At 40.7% G+C, this 19,090-nt stretch overlaps 1 protein-coding gene across 1 annotated transcript in view; it reads right to left on the bottom strand.

The window, feature by feature from the left end:
• Positions 1–263: 263 nt before the first annotated feature.
• hectd2 (HECT domain containing 2) overlaps positions 264–19,090 on the bottom strand; it is a 131,425-nt gene continuing 112,598 nt past the window's right edge. The window contains exons 17-21 of the mRNA XM_072239745.1: positions 18,370–18,457; positions 17,873–17,979; positions 4,256–4,371; positions 1,157–1,300; positions 264–384 (exon numbers count right to left, since the gene is read on the bottom strand). Of these exons, the coding sequence (XP_072095846.1) occupies positions 264–384; positions 1,157–1,300; positions 4,256–4,371; positions 17,873–17,979; positions 18,370–18,457 (576 nt within the window). The remainder of the gene's footprint in view (positions 385–1,156; positions 1,301–4,255; positions 4,372–17,872; positions 17,980–18,369; positions 18,458–19,090) is intronic.

Below are 19,090 nucleotides of genomic sequence, written 5' to 3'. Positions count from 1 at the left end.
TATTGGCTGGAATCATCCATCTCATAAAGACATTACCCAGAAGGCAATGGCAAACCACTTCTGTAGAAAACTTTGCCAAGAATAATCACGGTCATGGAATGACCATGATGGCCCATATCATATAATGATGGTGAATGACTATAATGAAACTAAAAGAGGTACAACTTGGGTCCACTTTAAGTGAGAGTCCATTTTCAACAAGTAAATTATACAAAACTTAGGTTATAATTCTGTATTAAAAGGTCCACTTAAAAAAAAAGTTGTTATTCCAGTCCAAACCCCTCTGCATTTGAAATAGCAATGATTAGCTTCTGCTTCAGTTCTTTCTTATTCTTGTATGGAGGCAGGCAGAGCTGATTGAAACAGGTGTGGGCGACTGGTAACCTGTAGAACCAGTGACAGGAATTTTAGAAATGCTTTTTCAAGTGGACACATATAATTATTACATGAGAACTTGTGCTGTGCTTAGTATGGTTTATGTAATCAGACATAAAACAAACATATTCCAAAGTGCATTGTCATTTACAATAAACCTCATTTCACGGGTCTATAGATATTGCAGGTTTCGTTAAGGTGTGGCACTGAGGCTGTTGGACATATGTAATGATATCCAAAAGTAAGATGCTGCACATGCTGAAAACCTGAAGTAAAATAAATTGATATTTAAATAAATTTAAATAGAGAGATACAGCCCAGCCCGATGAGCCTGCACCATTGAATTCCACCCACATGACCGATTAACCTACCAATCTTTGGAATGTGGGATGAAACTGGAGGACCTGGAGGGAAACTCATGGAGTCATGGGGAGAACATACGAACTCCTTACAGACAACGGCAGACATTGAACTCAGGTCGCTGGTACTGTAATGGTGTTATACAGACAGCTACGTTACTATACCACTCCAAGTTAGCAAATGAAAACACTCAACAGGCCAGGTAGCAGCAGTGGAGAAAGATGCAATTAATGTTTCAAATCGATGACCTTTCATCAGTACGCAATGTGGTGGGATATGGTGGAGGAAATTCCACTGGACGCAATACCTTAGCCAATACAAGAAAATCGTATGCTTTGGCAATCTCGATGCAAACAATGTTGTATGTAAATGCTTCTTTGCTGAGATTAATTGCAACCGCTTAAAAAAAAAGACATCTTACCAGTCAGTGGGCACATCAAACTTTGTGATTTTAAAACTAAGATCAGCAAGCCCTCCCACTGGAACTCGATCACTTCCAGTAGTAAAATGTAGAAATTGTTTCTGGAGCTCGAGACTGAATCCCCAAACCACGTCCCAGAAGCACCTACCAAAGAATAATCGAGGCACTAAAGTGACAACAAAATTTATACTGGAGCATGTATTCATAATGTCTTAGTTAATGTATGCAATAGTTATACATTTGTTTCAACAATGAGGTTATGTGCTTATATTGGCATTGTAGTTACATAGCCAGTACAAACTCAGCATGGATCAGTAAAATGGATGGCTACAATACTGATATATAGGCGTGCTATCTGGGAGCACGTGTTATCTGCAGTCAAAACCATTCTGTGAGCTTTCATGCCAGCACTGGAGGACTCATTTGTCCATTGGACCTGTAGCCCACTGCAGAGTGCAGAGTAAGGAGAGACTGTTCTGCTCCAGTGACAGAAATTTTGCTCATTTATCTTTTTTTTTTGAACACTTACTTGGCTAATATGAATGCATGAGGATTGGAAAATTATGCGAGAGTCATTCCTGTTAGATTTATTACCACGCTAAAGGGAAGCCTAATAGTAAGAGCACGGTTTGGGCATTTGCTTCAGTCGCTTCTTTTTTTTTGAAAGAAGTTTGAATGATGATTTATTTTAAAAAAACAGTTAAAATCGATCTGAATAATTAAAATTAACTAAATTAACTTGAATAATACATATTGTTACTTACCTAAAGCAAATACAGATTAAAAATATAAACATTTATACTATAAGTGTCAAGACCTTTGACATTTTTAAAGAACTAAACTTAGCTTTTAAATTTTGAGCTATATCTGGGTTTTGCTGAAGGGTCGGTAATTAAGTGAACTTGGCTCCTCAGCTCACTGATGTCATGAACTTACTCTGGATTCACCACTGACTGTGCTGGCATGAGACCTGCAGAACACTGTGTCTTCCCACGTGGCAGTGTATCAACAAAGAAGTCTATCACGCGCACTACATGTGGCTGCTAGAGATCCATAAGCTTGCCAAAATCTCCTACTATTTTTTCTTTCAGTTAGTCCTGACGAAGGGTCTCGGCCCGAAACGTCGACTGTACCTCTTCCTATAGATGCTGCCTGGCCTGCTGCGTTCACCAGCATTTTTTGTGTGTGTTGCTTGAATTTCCAACATCTGCAGATTTCCTCGTGTCTGAGAAATCCATAAGACCTGACCCGATATTTCAGGTTGATTTATCATCGGTTTTGGTAGAAGGCATTCAACTTGCTTCTTTTCTCCCGAAATGCTTCTGGTCCTGTTGAGTATTCTGTGTTTTTTTTTCTGTTCCCTTCAGATTGCTAGTAAATGCAGAACTTTGTTTTTGATTAACCATCTGAATGTTGTCCCAGACATCAACTTTACAGGCGAGTCCTTTCCTATGAAGACTTTATAGAATTTAATAGCTATGAAGGGTGTGTATGGTCATGGTACTTGTTACTCCTCTGTGGAAGAAGGCTTTAGTCTTGGGGAATAATGATCAGTGATACATTTAATATACACTGTAGTTGTTCACTATACCACAGGCTGTTAGAAATGGTCTTAGGCTTGAAAGTACAGGACTGCAGTGACATGGGATATCTCTGAAACAGATACTGCTGTAGAGGAACCAGTCTGCCGGCCAGATTCCAGCAGATGTAATAACTTATTCTCTGATTCTTGGGTTGACAGGAACGGGAAGATATATGCCTCAGAAATCCCCTAGTAAATGTACCTATTTCTGCAGACAGAGTGGCAGGCACAAACAAGCCCTCTTTTGCAATGTATTTGGTCCACAAATCATAACTCTAGATTACTTGGTGAGACGCACTTTTGCAGCAAATGTTCATGAGCAGTAGTGATTTATTTGCACAGGACACTATAGCTGCCTAGACTGACTTCCAACCACATTGCCTGACCTGTAATAGAACTTAAATCCCAGAGGCAAAATAATGGATTACAATGGTGGAACATCTATTCATAGTTGTGCCGGGAAGCTTCCTGTAAGTAACAGGCCTTGAATGTTAACTCTCTAGCTCTCATTCTCCAGAAACCACTTTCTAGTTTAAAAGTTTTTTTTTCCCTTTTGACCTAATTATCTCTCCAAATTCTTCTGGTGTTGTATTTCATCCATTTTACCCTTGAAATGGAGTTCATGATACTGGCACAAAGAAAATGAAAGCCACATGACACTGCATTACTGGGCCAGATTGCATTTGCCCAATTTGGCCCGATCTGGCCATCATCTTTGTCCCTCATTCACAGCCACATTAAACTTTTTAAATTCTCTCTTCCTTACTTTTGTCTGGTTACTCACTGCCACGATTCCAAATACAACATGCTGTCTCAAGTGCAATTGATGATTTATGGAAATCATATGGAAGGACACAGAGACTGAGTGGGAAAATGGAGCTGAGGTCGCAGATCAGCTTTGATCTTATCAAGGTGTAGTCCAGGCTCAAATCCTACTCATGTCCCTATTTCCCATGAGTAAACCACAGAACTAACGTTGAGGGTCAACAAACTCTTAGAGAGATGGAAATACTGAGTTACGAACTAACTAGGGTATAAATAAAGACTCCTATAATAATCATGGGAACTGCAAGTCTCCACAAAGCACAATTGATGAAGAGGCTTTGAACTATGGAAATCAGCAAACTGAAACGATGAGATCATCTTTTCTCGTGAAGGTGGTAGAGGAAGTTGGTCAGCTAACAGCCAGGTCACCATGAAAGTTTCTTGCTCACTACATCAAAATTGTATCCTAAAGTCTCAGAAAAAGAAAGTGGTACTCCCTCAGGAGCGCATAGGTGTCTGTTCCTGATTGCATCTGGAATTCACTAATCTGTCTAAGTGGACAGAATGCTATCAATGATCATAAAATTGCTATATGCCTATCATAAATATGTTTCAGCAACATACTTAAACATATTTGCATGTATTAGAGAAGCAATATTGAAAAAAGAAGAAAACCAGCCAAGTTCTATATATAATAGATACCATTACAAAACTGAGCTCCTGAAAGACAACAGAAGCATGGACTTATTCACCGTATTGTGGGGTGCATCTTCGAATAACCCTCATACTGTGTGATCTTCTGTAGTGCACGTATATCCAGCTCAGGGTTCCCACACACGAGAATTTCCACTTCTTCTGGGAGAAGCAACTGTGGAAGAATGAACGAAATATTTCTATTTGATTTGTATACTCAAACTAAAATTAAACTTTCATTCCTGAGTTGGAACGCAAGTCCATCTGATGCATCCTAGCAGAAGGATTTCACTATATTTCTGAGAGCTTCAACAGAAACAGGTCTATATTAAAACAAAAAAAGTGATGGAAGATCTCAGCTGGTCAGGCAGTATCTGTGGAAAGGGAAACACTTAACGCTTCAGGTCTTAGACTCTTTAAGAAGATTACTTTCTTGGCTAAATTAGTTAATAAATCTGATACATTTTTTTCCATAGATGCCGCCTGGCCTGCTGAATTCTTCCAGCATTTTGTACGCATTGCTTTGGATTTCCAGCATCTGCAGATTCTCTCGTGATGGTAAAAATAATGACACATTTTGCTGCAATTAATATTCCTTTTGGAATGAAGGCACATTTAAAAGGTGCAATATTTGAGCAGAGATAAAGCAGGGTAGGAACTTCAGAGCAATGAATAGGCAAAAGAGTCAGAAGGGTGGGATTCGTGCAAAATTTGGAGGTCAAATTTTTCCAGTGCTCTTTGCCTGTTTGAATTAGTGTCAGGGGATAGGGAATCCCTGCTGAAAAGTTGTTGCTGGGTCTGGTAAAAGATGGAAGTTTCATTTGTCAGAACAGTATTAATGAAATCCTGAGAAAGTGCATCCATTTACATTTATATTACGCTGCTTTACATGAATTACATCATAACAGCAATCTACTCCACCAAGATTAACATCAGTTCTGGTCACCTCACTACAGGAAGAATGTGAAACTATAGAAAGGGTGCAGAGGAGATTTACGCAGATGTTGCCTGGATTGGGGAGCATGCCTTATGAGATTAGGTTGAGTGAACTTGGCCTTTTCTCCTTGGAGTGACGGAGGATGAGAGGTGACCTGATAGAGGTGTACAAGATGATGCGAGGCATTGATCGTGTGGATAGTCAGGGGCTTTTTTCCCAGGGCTGAAATGGCTAACACGAGAGGGCACAGTTTTAAGGTGCTTGGAAGTAGGCACAAAGGAGATGCCAAGGATAAGTTTTTTTATGCAGAGGATGGTGAGTGTGTGGAATGGGCTGCTGGCGACAGTGGTGGAGGCAGATATGATAGGGTCTTTTAAGAGACTCCTGGATAGGTACATGGAGCTTAGAAAACTAGAGGGCTATGGGTAACCCGAAGTAATTTCTAAAGTAAGTACATGTACGGCACAGCATTGTGGGCCAAAGGGCCTGTATTGTGCTGTAGGTTTTCTATATTTCTATGTTTCTATCTACTGAGAAACTGGCTTGGATATCCCCACACCAGCTTTCCGAGCATTGCTATTTTTTTGTTTGACATCAGTTACACAGGTAATGATATTGTGCTGTGCATTTCCAGGAACACCAAACTAAAGTGATGCATTAAGCTGATAATCCTGATGAAGGGCCTTGGCCAAAAATGTTGACTATTTATTCCCCTCCATAGATGCTGCCTGGCCTGCCAAGTTCCTCCAACATTTTGTATGTTGCTCTGATGCATTAAGCTGCAATTTAAAACTATTGATCAAGTATACAATCTTTGAACTAAAACCTGTAACAGAATAGCAAAGAGATGCAATTAATCGGGTTCCCAAAGTGATACTGATATCTCACTCCTGACTCAGCTTATCTTAAATTGGGCACATGCATCATGATGTATTCCTCTGACAATCACAGACTTCTGTGCTATGCACTTCAATGCGAGTTGCTGCAATATCTGCCAGGAGTTAAGGTAGATAGCTCTGTGCCTGTATTCGCTGGTGTTTAGGAAAATGAGGATCTTGTTGAAACCTACTGAATATTGAAAGACCTACATAGAGTGGGCAAGGAGATGATGTTTCTGATGATGGGGAAGTCTAGGACCAGAGAGCACAGGCTCAGAATAGGGGGACATCCATTTAGAACAGAGATAAGTCTGAATTTCTTGAGCTAGAAGGTGGTGAAACTGTGTACTTTATTGCCACCAACAGCTCTAGAAGCAAAGTCACTGGGTATACTTAAAGCAGAGGTTGGTAGGTTCTTGATTATCGAGGGTGTCAGAATCTTGAGAATGTCTTGATTATTGGGGAGAGGGTAGGAGAATGGGGTTAAGAAGGATGAAAAATCAGTCATGATGGAATGGCAGAGCAAACTTGGTGAGACAAAGAACCTAATTCTGCTCCTATGTTGTATGGTCTCATGAGACAAGCAGTCCAGTTCATTGTACTGGAGATTTCCATGTACCCCTTCCCAGCTGACTCTGACTCCGACGCCAGCCTTTACCATGGTAGCCACAGAGAGAAATTGCTTAATGGCTGTGCCACTCTGCTGCCTTTTACCCTCATTTCAAGGTGATTGGAATATTAAAGTAGGGAAATCTCACTTCATCTGTGCAAGGCATCAGTGAGGAAACGTCTAGAGTACTGGGAACAATTATGATTCCCTCATTTAAGAAATTATATTTCAAATGGAGGGGATGCACAGAAAGTTGACGAGGGTGATCTTGGTTATAGCATGGTCATCCTTTGAGGATAGGTTCAATAAATTTGAACTATTTTACTGAAAAGGATAGGCTTCGGCTGCAGGATGATATTAGTTAATTGGTGAGATTGGCAAATGAAATCTATTCATCATAAGTGTACAATGCTGGACTTTGTGTGGATAATAAGTGTAGGTACTACACAATAAATTGTAGGGCCAGGAGGAGTATTGAGGAACAGATGGACATAGACAGAATAAGTATCTCTGAAGGTGGCAGCACAAGTAGATAAAGTTGTAAAGAAGACACACAGGAAACATGCCTTTATTAGTAAGGCATGGAATTTAAAAGCAGGGAAGGAGTAGTACAATGTTTTAATACATTGACTAGTCCACAGTGGGAGTATGGTGGGCCGTTCCAGTGGCCATCCTGTACAATATGATGGAGAAGTTTGATACTTTATACTTTATTGTTGCCAAACAATTGGTACTAGAACGTACAATCATCACAGCGATATTTGATTCTGCACTTCACACTCCCTGGATTACAAATATTAAATATTAAAAATAGTTAAAAATAGTAAATATTAAACATTTAAATTATAAATCATAAATAGAAAATAGAAAAATGGGAAGTAAGGTAGTGCAAAAAAACCAAGAGGCAGGTCCGGATATTTGGAGGGTATGGCCCAGATCCAGGTCAGGATCCGTTCAGCAGTCTTATCACAGTTGGAAAGAAGCTGTTCCCAAATCTGGCCATATGAGATTTGTTTCCCATCAAATGAAGGAGCTGAGAGACACCTGGCAAAGCATGCAAAGTTATGGGAGGAATTGAAAAAGTAGAAACTAGGAAATTTCTCCCCATAATCTAGGCATCTATAACAAAAGAGATGGGTTTAGGGAAAGTGGTATGAGATTCACAGGGGATCTGAGGTGGAATTTTTTCATTCAGATGCATTAGGGTTTGTGAAGGCGAGTACTCTCAGAATATGCGAATATCTAGATGACTACTTAAATCTCAATGTGGAGATGATGGTGTTTCCATGCAGCCTTTACCCTTCCTGGGAAGCTGTGTCCTGGGTGAGATACAAGCACCTCTGAGTGAGCAGCAGAGCCTTGCAAAGAGGAGACAAGGAAAGTAAAGACTGCAACTAAATTACAGTGGTAAGGCTTGACTATTTGGTACAATGTTTAATTTCCTTTAAAACAATAAACTGGTATTTGTGGTGATTTAATCAGTGCAAAAGGAAAGATGAGGCATTGCTAATGATAAACATCGAACTTGTCTTAAACATTGATTTCAGTGAAAGTCAACAGTTTCAATGATAAAGAAATGTTAAATGTATTAAAACCTGCACCCCAGAGACACAGGAAAATGAGCAGGCTAGTAAAGTGGATAAAATCAGTTGTCAAGGAGCTATTTTTAGCTGCAGCTGATCAATATCAGATGACAAACAGAGGTAGAAGACAAAACACAAGTGCATATAGCAGGAACAACATCATATGATGATGAATATACCTCACTGTTACCCAGCACAAAATATTTCAATTCCATGATTCCCAAGATTCACCTTGCAAAGCTAAGTTTATATTTTGCTTGAAGTTCAATATTGTATTAGAAAATGCAACTATATTTCAGTCTATAAAATTTTTTGCATCACTAACATGCAATTTGAAAAGCTGGAATTTCATGAGAATATAAGAAATAGGTACAAAAACAGCTATTTGGTCTTTTTAAGCTTGCTCCACTATTCATCCAGATCAATGCTAATTTTCTACTTCTGTGCAACTTTCCAGCACTACATCAATTCTCAGAAATCTAAGATTTTTTGTTCTAAAAGCCCTCAGTAACTGCCTTTCAATAATACTCCAAGTTAGAGAATTCCAAAGATTCATCACCCAGAGTGTGAAATTCTTCTTCATCTCAATCACTTATTTTGAGACTGTGAGCCTGGGTTTCAATGTCCTCAGACAGGGGAAGATTCTCCCTGCATCCAACCTGTACAGGCTTTAAGAATTCTGCAGATTTCAACGAGACCTCACATTCTTCTACGCTTGAAGGAATACAGGTCCAGTTTAGTCAAATGGAGACACAAGAGAATCTGTAATCGGTAGCATAAAACAAACTACTGGAGGTACATCAAAGTTGCTGGTGAACGCAGCAGGCCAGGCTGCATCTCTAGGAAGAGGTACAGTCAACGTTTCAGGCCGAGACCCTTCATCAGGACTAACTGAAGGAAGAGTTAGTAAGAGATTTGAAGGTGGGAGGGGGAGGGGGTGATCCAAAATGATAGGAAAAGACAGGAGGGGGAGGGATGGAGCCAAGAGCTCCACCTCCCCCTCGTACCCTATCCGTTATTTATTTATATACACACATTCTTTCTCTCACTCTCCTTTTTCTTCCTCTGACTATACCCCTTGCCCATCCTCTGGTTTTCTACCCCCCTTGTCTTTCTTCCAGGACCTCCTGTCCCATGATCCTCTCATATCCCCTTTGCCAATCACCTGTCCAGCTCTTGGCTCCATCCCTCCCCCTCCTGTCTTCTCCTATCATTTTGGATCTCTCCCTCCCCCTCCCACTTTCAAATCTCTTACTAACTCTTCCTTCAGTTAGCCCTGATGAAGGGTCTCGGCCCGAAACGTCGACTGTACCTCTTCCTAGAGATGCTGCTTGGCCTGCTGCGTTCACCAGCAACTTTGATGTGTGTTGCTTGAATTTCCAGCATCTGCAGAATTCCTGTTGTTTGCTGGAGGTACTCAGTGTTTTCTCAGCAGCTTTCCATTGCAGGGCCTTGACCCAAAACATTCTCAGATGTTTTGAGTCGAGATTTTACCTTCACAGATGCTACCTGACTTGCTGAGTTCCTCCAGCAATTTGTTTATTGCTCTGATATAATTGATTTCTCCTCATATGCAGATTTTCCATCCGTGGTACCAATTTAGTGAACCTTCGCTACACTCCCATTAAGACAAATATATCTTTTGTAGTTAAGGAGAATAAAAATGTACGTATCACTCCAGGTACAGTATATCCAAGGCCCAATGTAACTGAAGTAAGACATCATTACTCCTGTAATCGACTCCTGCAGCAAAACAGGCCGGCATACCAATTGCTTGTCGGACCTGCCTCATGGTTTTCAGTACTTGTTTACCTGAACACTTAGGCCCCATTGAGCAACAAAGCTAAGCTATGTCTCACCATCTCACCATACTCTACTGCGCTTTTCAGTGTTGTGCACTGAAGTGAATGGATAAGATAGAGGCAAGAAAGTTGTTTCCACTGATAGGTGAGACTAGAACTATGGTACAGAGCCTCAGGACTTGGAGGAGTAGATTTAGGATGGCGATGAGGAGGAACTGCTTTTCCCAGAGAGTGGTGAATCTGTGGAATTCTCTACCCAATGAAGCAGTGGAGGGTACCCCAGTAATTATATTTAAGACAAAGTTGGATAGATTTTTGCATAGTAGGGGAATTAAGGGTTATGGGGAAAATGCAGGTAGGTGGAGATGAGTCCATGGCCAGATCAGCCTTGATCTTACTGAATGGCGGAGCAGGCTCGACAGGCCAGCTGGGCTACTCCTGCTCCTATTTCCTAAGCTCTTATGTAAAACTTAAACTTTTTCATATAATATTGTCTCTGTCATCTTGTTACTCAGTTACTCAACTAATCAAATCTCACTGGTGGTTCTTTACACCCTTGCCCCTATTCACAAGGCCATCGTTATCATCACTAAATTTGCAATTAAGACATTTGGTCCTCTTAGCCAAATATTTGATGCTGATTGTGAATGGCTGGGATCCAAGTACAGTACTGATCACTGTCTGCCAAACTGAGAAGAATTTGTTTACTCCCAACTTTTGCATTGTGTCGGATAAGCAATTCCCAACCCAATTAATGCTTTACATCAGTCCAGTGCCAAACTTTCTGATGGGAAAACACCCTGATACTCACAATATCTTTAATGATGATAGCCAAATAATTGAACAATTCATTACAGATTGTTTTTCAGGAGAGCATACAACCAACAGAATCAAATGCACCATTTGTTTTTTTTTAACGTAAATGCTCACAAAATGTAGGCATTGCTGGCAAGATTGCTATTTATTGACAATTCCCAATTGTCTCCTGAAGTGAGTGGTTACCAGGCCATTTTAGAGATAAGAACCAATAATTTTGTTCCATCTGGAGCTGTGATTTGGTCCAAATAGGGAAGCATGGCAAATTGCCTTCCCTACAGTGTCTTAGTGAAACAGGTCGATTTTTTAATATGTCCATGCATGACATAACTTAATGCAGGAATAGGCAAACTTAGGAAAGTAAAACCATTTTGTAAATGCAGACACATGTATCAACTCTTATTTGAACTGAAGCACTTAGGGTTAGACATTCAACATTAAACATCCAGTCAGATGAAACAGGTCAATATGTTTTTGGTATAGAAACATTGAAATACGAGGGTTAATCTCTTTCCAATTCAACAAAATAGACCTTCTAGCCATTAAAGTAAGAAATGCAATCATCCTACGTGATGAAGAGGTTAAATTATTTAAATCTATCATTGGTAATCCAAAGATAGCAGTAATTGGATGAGGTTGTAAGTCTATATTTAAGACCTTTGAAATAATATCAAAAATATCTTTCCAATATTTCTCCAACAAAGGACATGACCAAAACATGTGAGTTAAAGAAGTTATCTCGGAATGACATCTGTCACATATTGGATTAATAGAAGAATAATAACGAGATAGTTTATCTTTGGACATATGAGCCCTGTGCACTACTTTAAACTGTATCAACATATATTTAGCACATACAGAGGATGAATTCACCAACTGAAGAATTTTTTTCCCATTTTTCAGTCGGTATATTAATCTGTATTTCATTGGTTTTCACAAACTATGGTGTGTTTGAATTTGGAGAAAATTAGAAGTGCGGTTTATGACCCTTCCATTAAGTTTGAGAAAACTTGGAGGCCATTCATTCAGCATTTTCATTTGATGTAATTTGATCATTTTCAAACTTGTTTTATCTCTCTGTACTGTTGTTGGAGGGGAATGGAGTCGTCGACACTAAGGTTTTCTTCTTTTCCATTTTTAAGTTGTTAGTTTTACCCAAGTCTTTTAGTTTAGCTGATTAATTCTGCTTTTCTTTGGGGATGGGGTTTGTTTTTTTTTGTTTTGTTTTTTTTCTTTTCCATGGTTTTTTTCCCAGTTTTTTTTTGCTTTGTATTATCAGTTGTTAGTTCTACATGATTGGGAGCTTTGTTAATTTACACTATTTGGTTTTGTAATTACTTTTTTAAGTGTAACAGTATATCTCCTACTATTTGTATTATTGCTATGTTTTGTTTCTATATTTTGAAATTAGTAAAAAGATTGAAAAAAAAAGGAACATTGAAATACAGAAAGCCGACAGCACAGTACAGGCTCTTCAGCCAAAAAGCTGAGCTGAACATGTCCTTACTCTAAAAATTACCTAGGGTTACCCATAGCCCTCTATTTTTCTAAGCTCCATGTACCCATCCGGGAATCTCTTAAAAGACCCTATTATATCCGCCTCCACCACCGTCACCAGCAGCCCATTCCACGTACTCACCACTCTCTGCGTAAAAAAAAAACTTATCCCTGACATCTCCTCTATTGCTACATCGAAGCACCTTAAAACTGTGCCCCCTCGTGTTAGCCATTTTAGCTCTGAGAGAAAGCCTCTAACTATCCACACGATCAATGCCTCTCATCATCTTATACACCTCTATCAGGTCACCTCTCATCGCTCCAAAGAGAAAAGGCCAAGTTCGCTCAACCTATTCTCATGAGGCATGCTCCCCAATCCAGGCCTTGTCAATCTCCTCTGCACCCTATCTATGGTTTCCACATCCTTCCTGTAGTGAGGCGACCAGAATTGAGCACAGTACTCCAAGTGGGGTCTGACCAGGTTTCTATATAGCTGCAACATTACCTCTCGGCTCCTAAACCCAATCCCACGATTGATGAAGGCCAATACACCGTATGCGTTCTTAACCACACAGTCAACCTGCACAGCAGCTTTCAGTGTCCTATGGACTCAGACCCCAAGATCCCTCTGATTCTCCACACTGCCAAGAGTCTTACCATTATTACTATATTCTGCCATCATATTTGACCTATCAAAATGAACCACTCACACTTATCTGGGTTGAACTCCATTTTCCCCTTCTCAGTCCAGTTTTGCATCCTATCACTATCCCGTTGTAACCTCTGACAGCCCTCCACACTATCCACAACACCTCCAAACTTTGTGTCATCGGCAAATTTACTAACCCATCCCTCCACTTCCTCATCCAGGTCATTTATAAAAATCATGAAGAGTAGGGGTACCAGAACAGATCCCTGAAGCACACCACTGGTCAACGACCTCCATGCAGAATATCACCCGTCTACAACCACTCTTTGCCTTCTGTGGGCAAGCCAATTCTGGATCGACAAAGCAAGGTCCCCTTGGATCGCATGCCTCCTTACCTTCTCAATAAGCCTTGCATGGGGTACCTTATCAAATACCTTGCTGAAATCCATATGCACTACACCTACTGCTCTGCCTTCATCAATGTGTTTAGTCACATCCTCAAGAAATTCAATCAGGCTCGTAAGGCATGATCTACCTTTTACAAAACCATGTTGACTATTCCTAATCATATTATGCCTCTCCAAATGTTCATAAATCCTGCCTCTCAGGATCTTTTCCACCAATTTACCAACCACTGAAGTAAGACTCACTGGTCTATAATTTCTTGGGCTATCTCTACTCCCTTTCTTGAATAAGGGAACAACATCCACAACCCTCCCATCCTCCGGAACCTCTCCCATCCCCATTGATGATGCAAAGATCATTGCCAGAGGCTCAGCAATCTCCTCCCTCGCCTCCCACAGTAGCCTGGGATATATCTCATCCGGTCCTGGTGACTTATCTAACTTAATGCTTTCCAAAATCTCCAGCGCATCTTCTTTCTTAATGTCTATATGCTCAATTTTCTCAGTCCGCTGTAAGCCATCCCTACAATCACCAAGATCCTTTTCCGTAGTGAATATTGAAGCGAAGTATTCATAAGTACCTCTGCTATCTCCTTCAGTTCCATACACATATTTCCACTGTCACACTTGATTGGTCTTATTCCCTCACGTTTTAACCTCTTGCTCTTCATATACTTGTAGAATAGAAAAACATAGAAACATAGAAACATAGAAAATAGGTGCAGGAGTAGGCCATTGGGGTTTTCCTTAATCCTGCTCGCCAAGGCCTTCTCATGGACCCTTCTGGCTCTCCCAATTTCATTCTTAAGCTCCTCCTGCTAGCCTTATAATCTTCTAGATTTCTATCATTACCTAGTTTTTTGAACCTTTCTTAATATATATGGTATATGGAGGAATTTAAGGTGGGGGGTTATATGGGAGGCAGGGTTTGAGGGTTTGAGGGTCGGCACAACATTGTGGGCCGAAGGGCCTGTAATGTGCTGTGCGGTTCTATGTTCTATGTTTTTCTTTTCTTCTTGACTAGATTTACAATAGCCTTTGTACACCACGGTTTCTGTACCCTACCATCCTTTCCCTGTCCCATTGGAACGTACCTATGCAGAACTGCAAGCAAATATCCCCTGAACATTTGCCACATTTCTGCCAAACATTTCCCTGAGAACATCCGTTCCCAATTTATGCTTCCAAGTTCCTGCCTGATAGCCTCATATTTCCCCTCACTCTAATTAAACACTTTCCTAACTTGTCTGTTCCTATCCCTCTCCAATGCTATGGTAAGGGAGATAGAATTGTGACCACTATCTCCAAAATGCTCTCTCACTGAGAGATCTGACACCTGACCAGGTTCATTTCCCAATACCAGATGAAGTACAGCCTCTCCTCTTGTAGGCTTATCTACATATTGTGTCAAGAAACCTTCCTGAACGCACCTAACAAACTCCACCCCATCTAAACCCCTTACTCTAGGGAGATGCCAATCAATATTTGGGAAATTAAAATCTCCCACCACGACAACCTTGTTATTATTACACCTTTCCAGAATCTGTCTCCCTATCTGCTCCTCGAAGTCCCTGTTACTATTGGGTGGTCTATAAAAAACACCCAGTAGAGTTATTGGCTCCTTCCTGTTCCTAACTTCCACCCACAGAGACTCCGTAGACAATCCCTTCATGATTTCCTCCTTTTCTGCAGCCGTGATGCTATCTCTGATCAGCAGTGCCATGCCTCCACCTCTTTTCCCTCCCTCCCTGTCCTTTCTGAAACATCTAAAGCCTGGCATTCTAAGTAACCATTCCTGCCCCTCAACCATCCAAGTCTCTGTAATGGTCACAACATCATAGCTCCATTCTGCTGATCCACTCTCTAAGCTCATTTGCTTTGTTCATAATAGTCCTTGCATTAAAATAGACACACCTCAAACCATCGGTCTGAGCACGTCCCTTCTTTATCACCTGCCTATCCTCCCTCTCGTACTACAAACTTTCTTTATTTGTGAGCCAACCACCTCTTCCTCCTTCTCTTCAGTTTGGTTCCCACCCTCCAGCAATTCGAGTTTAAACTCTTCACAATCGCCCTAGCAAACCTCTCCGCTAGGATATTGGTCCCCCTGGGATTCAAGTGCAACCCATCCTTTCTGTACAGGTCACACCTACCCCAGACGAGGTCCCAATGATCCAGAAATCTGAATCCCTGCCCCCTGCTCCAATCCCTGAGCCACACATTTATCCTCCACCTCACTCTATTCCTATACTCACTGTCATGTGGCACAGGCAGTAATTCCCAGATTACTACCTTTGTGGTCCTGCTTCTCAACTTCCTTCCTAACTCCCTGTAGTCTGTGTTCAGCACCTCCTCCCTTTTCCTACCTATGTCGTTGGTACAAATGTACCGCGACCTCTGGCTGTTCTCCTTTCCACTTCAGGATATCGTGGACATGATCAGAAACATCCCGGCACCTGGGAGGCAAACTACCATCCCTGTTTCTTTCCTGCGTCCACAGAATTGCCTGTCTGACCCCCTAACCATAGAGCCCCCTATCACTGCTGCCTTCTCTTCCTTTCCCCACCCTTCTGAGCCAAAGGGCCAGACTCTGTGCCAGAGGTACAGCCACTGTTGCTTCCGCCAGGTAGGCCGTCTCCCCCCCACCCCCCAACAGTACTCAAGCAGGAGTACTTATTGTTAAGGGGGACAGTCACAGGGGTACTCTCTAGTATCTGACTCTTGCCGTTCCCTCTCCTGACTGTTACCTACTTACCTGTCTCCCCAGGCCCCGGTGTGACTACCTGTCTATAGTTCCTCTCCGTCACCTCCTTACTCTCCCTAACCAGATGAAGGTCATTGAGCTGCATCTCCAGTTCCCTAATTTGGTCCCTGAGGAGCTGCAGTTCAACATACCTGGTGCAGATGTGGCCATTCAGGAGGCTGGGAGTCTCCAAGACTTCCCACATCTAACACCCAGCACAGAACACCAGCCCCACACACATACTTCCTGTCTCTCTTTTCACAGTCAACCTACCTCGCCTCGACTTGTTATTGCCTAAGCTCCGTTGAGCCAAAGCCCTTCTACTCTGTCTATGTCTACTCTGTTGCCCGCTCCTCCGCTACCCGCTCTATAAAGCTGTCTTCTTTTTAAACTCTTCTTGCTGTTCTAACTGGCTGACATCCACGCGCTTGCACAGTTGTGCCTCGATCAAAGGTATGCACCTTCCTCTATAAGACAGAAAATTAGACATCTCTGGAAACTTTCCAAATTTCAAGTTTGAAGTAAGTTTATTATCAAAATACATATATGTCTACTCTGAGATTCATTTTCTTGCAGACATTCATTATAGAAGAAATAAAATATAATCAATTAAAACGAAACACAAAGACCGACAAGCAACCAATGTGCAGAAGAAGACAAACCGCAAATGGAGGTGGGGGGTGGGGGAGAGGAGAGTAAATAAATAAATAAATAAATAATCAATCGCTCAATAAATCAATTAATTGAAACTGAGAGCAGAGTTGTAGAGTTCTTGAGAGTCAGTCCATAGATTCTGGAATCAGATCCGTGTGGAGGTGAGTGAAGTTATCCACGCTGGTTCAGGAGCCTGATGGCTGAAGGATAATAACCGTTCCTTTACCTTGTGGTGTGGGACATAAGGCTTCTGTACCTCCTGCCTGATGGCGTTAGTGAGGCCTGGATGGTGGGGGTCCTTGATGTTGGATGATGCTTTCCTTAGGCAGCACTCCATGTAGAATTGGTGACCAGGCTCCATTTACCCATACACAGTCTCCCCACTAGTGGCTGTGCAGTGGATGTGACCTTGAATTCCAGATTAGAGCCTTCATGTTACCGCTTTTAAAGAAACTTCCGTTTCATGAGCAATTTCCACTACGTAGCAACACCATGATCATTCTGATCACTTTGTACTACAATGTATTTTGTGCTCTAATTGTGCTTTTCTTGTAAAATACATATAACTAAATGTTTAAATAGTTTTTTGTGAATGCTGCTTATGTGCCTGTAGTGCTGCTTTAAGTAAGTTTTTCATAATACCCTGCCCATATATGTACTTATGAGAATAAACTCAGCTTTGACTTTGAATGTACATACAATGATGTAAAAAGTAAATGTTCTTAAAGCTTTCTTTTGTATAGAGATTGTATTCAACATAACAAACATATTAACATTTAAAATTAAGTCTTAAAAATAGCATCTGCAGAAAATTGGTTCAATTTGATATATATTCTAGACTTGAAATTCACCTGGAACCAAGAAATATTAACAAATAGATGGCATTGAAAAATGGATTCAAAGAGAAATAGGGAACATCTTATGCTTTGACAGGACAATAATGTTTAATACAAAGGAAGGTATTAAGATGCATCCCAGTTAAGACTGCCTGTCTCTTAAAATCAATCCCCATGCTACCCCAAACTAAGTTAATCAAACAAAGCCCAAGCAATAAAAAAGACTTTTACTTCTAACAAAAATCTGTTTGGAAAGTTATTACTTACCATTAAGGCATTAGAGGCACACACACTGTGAAAACCATAATAAAATGCTGCAAACTGCTGGTATATGGACTTGTTGAGAAGGAAATCCACATAAAGATGTACATATTCTGTAAAATATAAATTAGTATTATGCACAAAACAGAGTTTAATCCTCTTTTTAATCTTTAATCAACTTTGCATTAGAAAGTTTCTCCAAAGGTATTACCACTCAATTGTAAACTTTATACTTAATTGCACAGCCAAAGCCTTTTTAAAATAACCGTATCAGTTTTTCACACACTATCGACAGCAGAATATTCTGACTGAAAGCAAGGAAACACCAACAACTCAGATAAGTCATGTTCTTGCAAAGATTGTTGAAAACTAATCATAAGAAAAACTTAAAATAAATTGAGTAAATCAGTATAAAAACTTCCCAATGCTTTAACCCATACAGTGTGTCAGTACGTAAACTAGGCAATTATCTACAAGATAATGTAAAACAAGAACTCACTTGCCTTGCCTGTTCTGATTCGTTACAAGGATCTTGTCTCCACCTGGTTTTAGGTTGTATGATTTAACTGTTCCAAACTCTTCTTGAAATACCTGAAATCAATAACGGATGAAACAATGAACTAGATGTGTACAAATAAACTGTTTTAATTCATACTAGTATCTTTTCTGTAATAGCACGGGCTCTTCTCTTGTTAAGCAGCCTCATGTGCGGCACTTTGTCAAATGCCTTCTGAAAATCCAAATAAACACCATCCACTGACTCTCTTTTGTCTATCCTGTTTGTTATTTCCTCAAAGATTTGCTAGGTAAGATTTCCCCTCAAGAAAACTATTCTTACTCTGGCTACCTTGTCATGTGTTTCCGATACACAGAAACGTCATTCTTAATAATGGACTCTGGTGCCTTCCCAACCACTGAGGTCAGACTAACTGGCCTATAACTTCCTTCCTTCTGCCTCCCTCTCTTCTTATAGAGTGGAGTGATATTTGAAATTTTCCAGTCCTCTGGAACCATTCCAGAACTTAGTGATTCTTGAAAGATCATTACTAATGCCTCCACAATCTCTTCAGCCACCTCTTTTAGAACCCTGTGGTGTAGTCCATCTGGTCCAAGTGACTTACCTACCTTCAGACCTCTCAGCTCCCCAAGCACCTTCTCCTTAGTAATAGCAGTTATCTTTTCTTCCACCTGACACTATGGAATTCCTGACATTCTGCTAGCATC

The sequence above is a fragment of the Mobula birostris genome, chromosome 21 (genome assembly GCF_030028105.1).
Source record: "Mobula birostris isolate sMobBir1 chromosome 21, sMobBir1.hap1, whole genome shotgun sequence".
Lineage (NCBI taxonomy): Eukaryota > Metazoa > Chordata > Chondrichthyes > Myliobatiformes > Myliobatidae > Mobula > Mobula birostris.
This window is presented reverse-complemented; position numbering and strand designations above follow the sequence as displayed.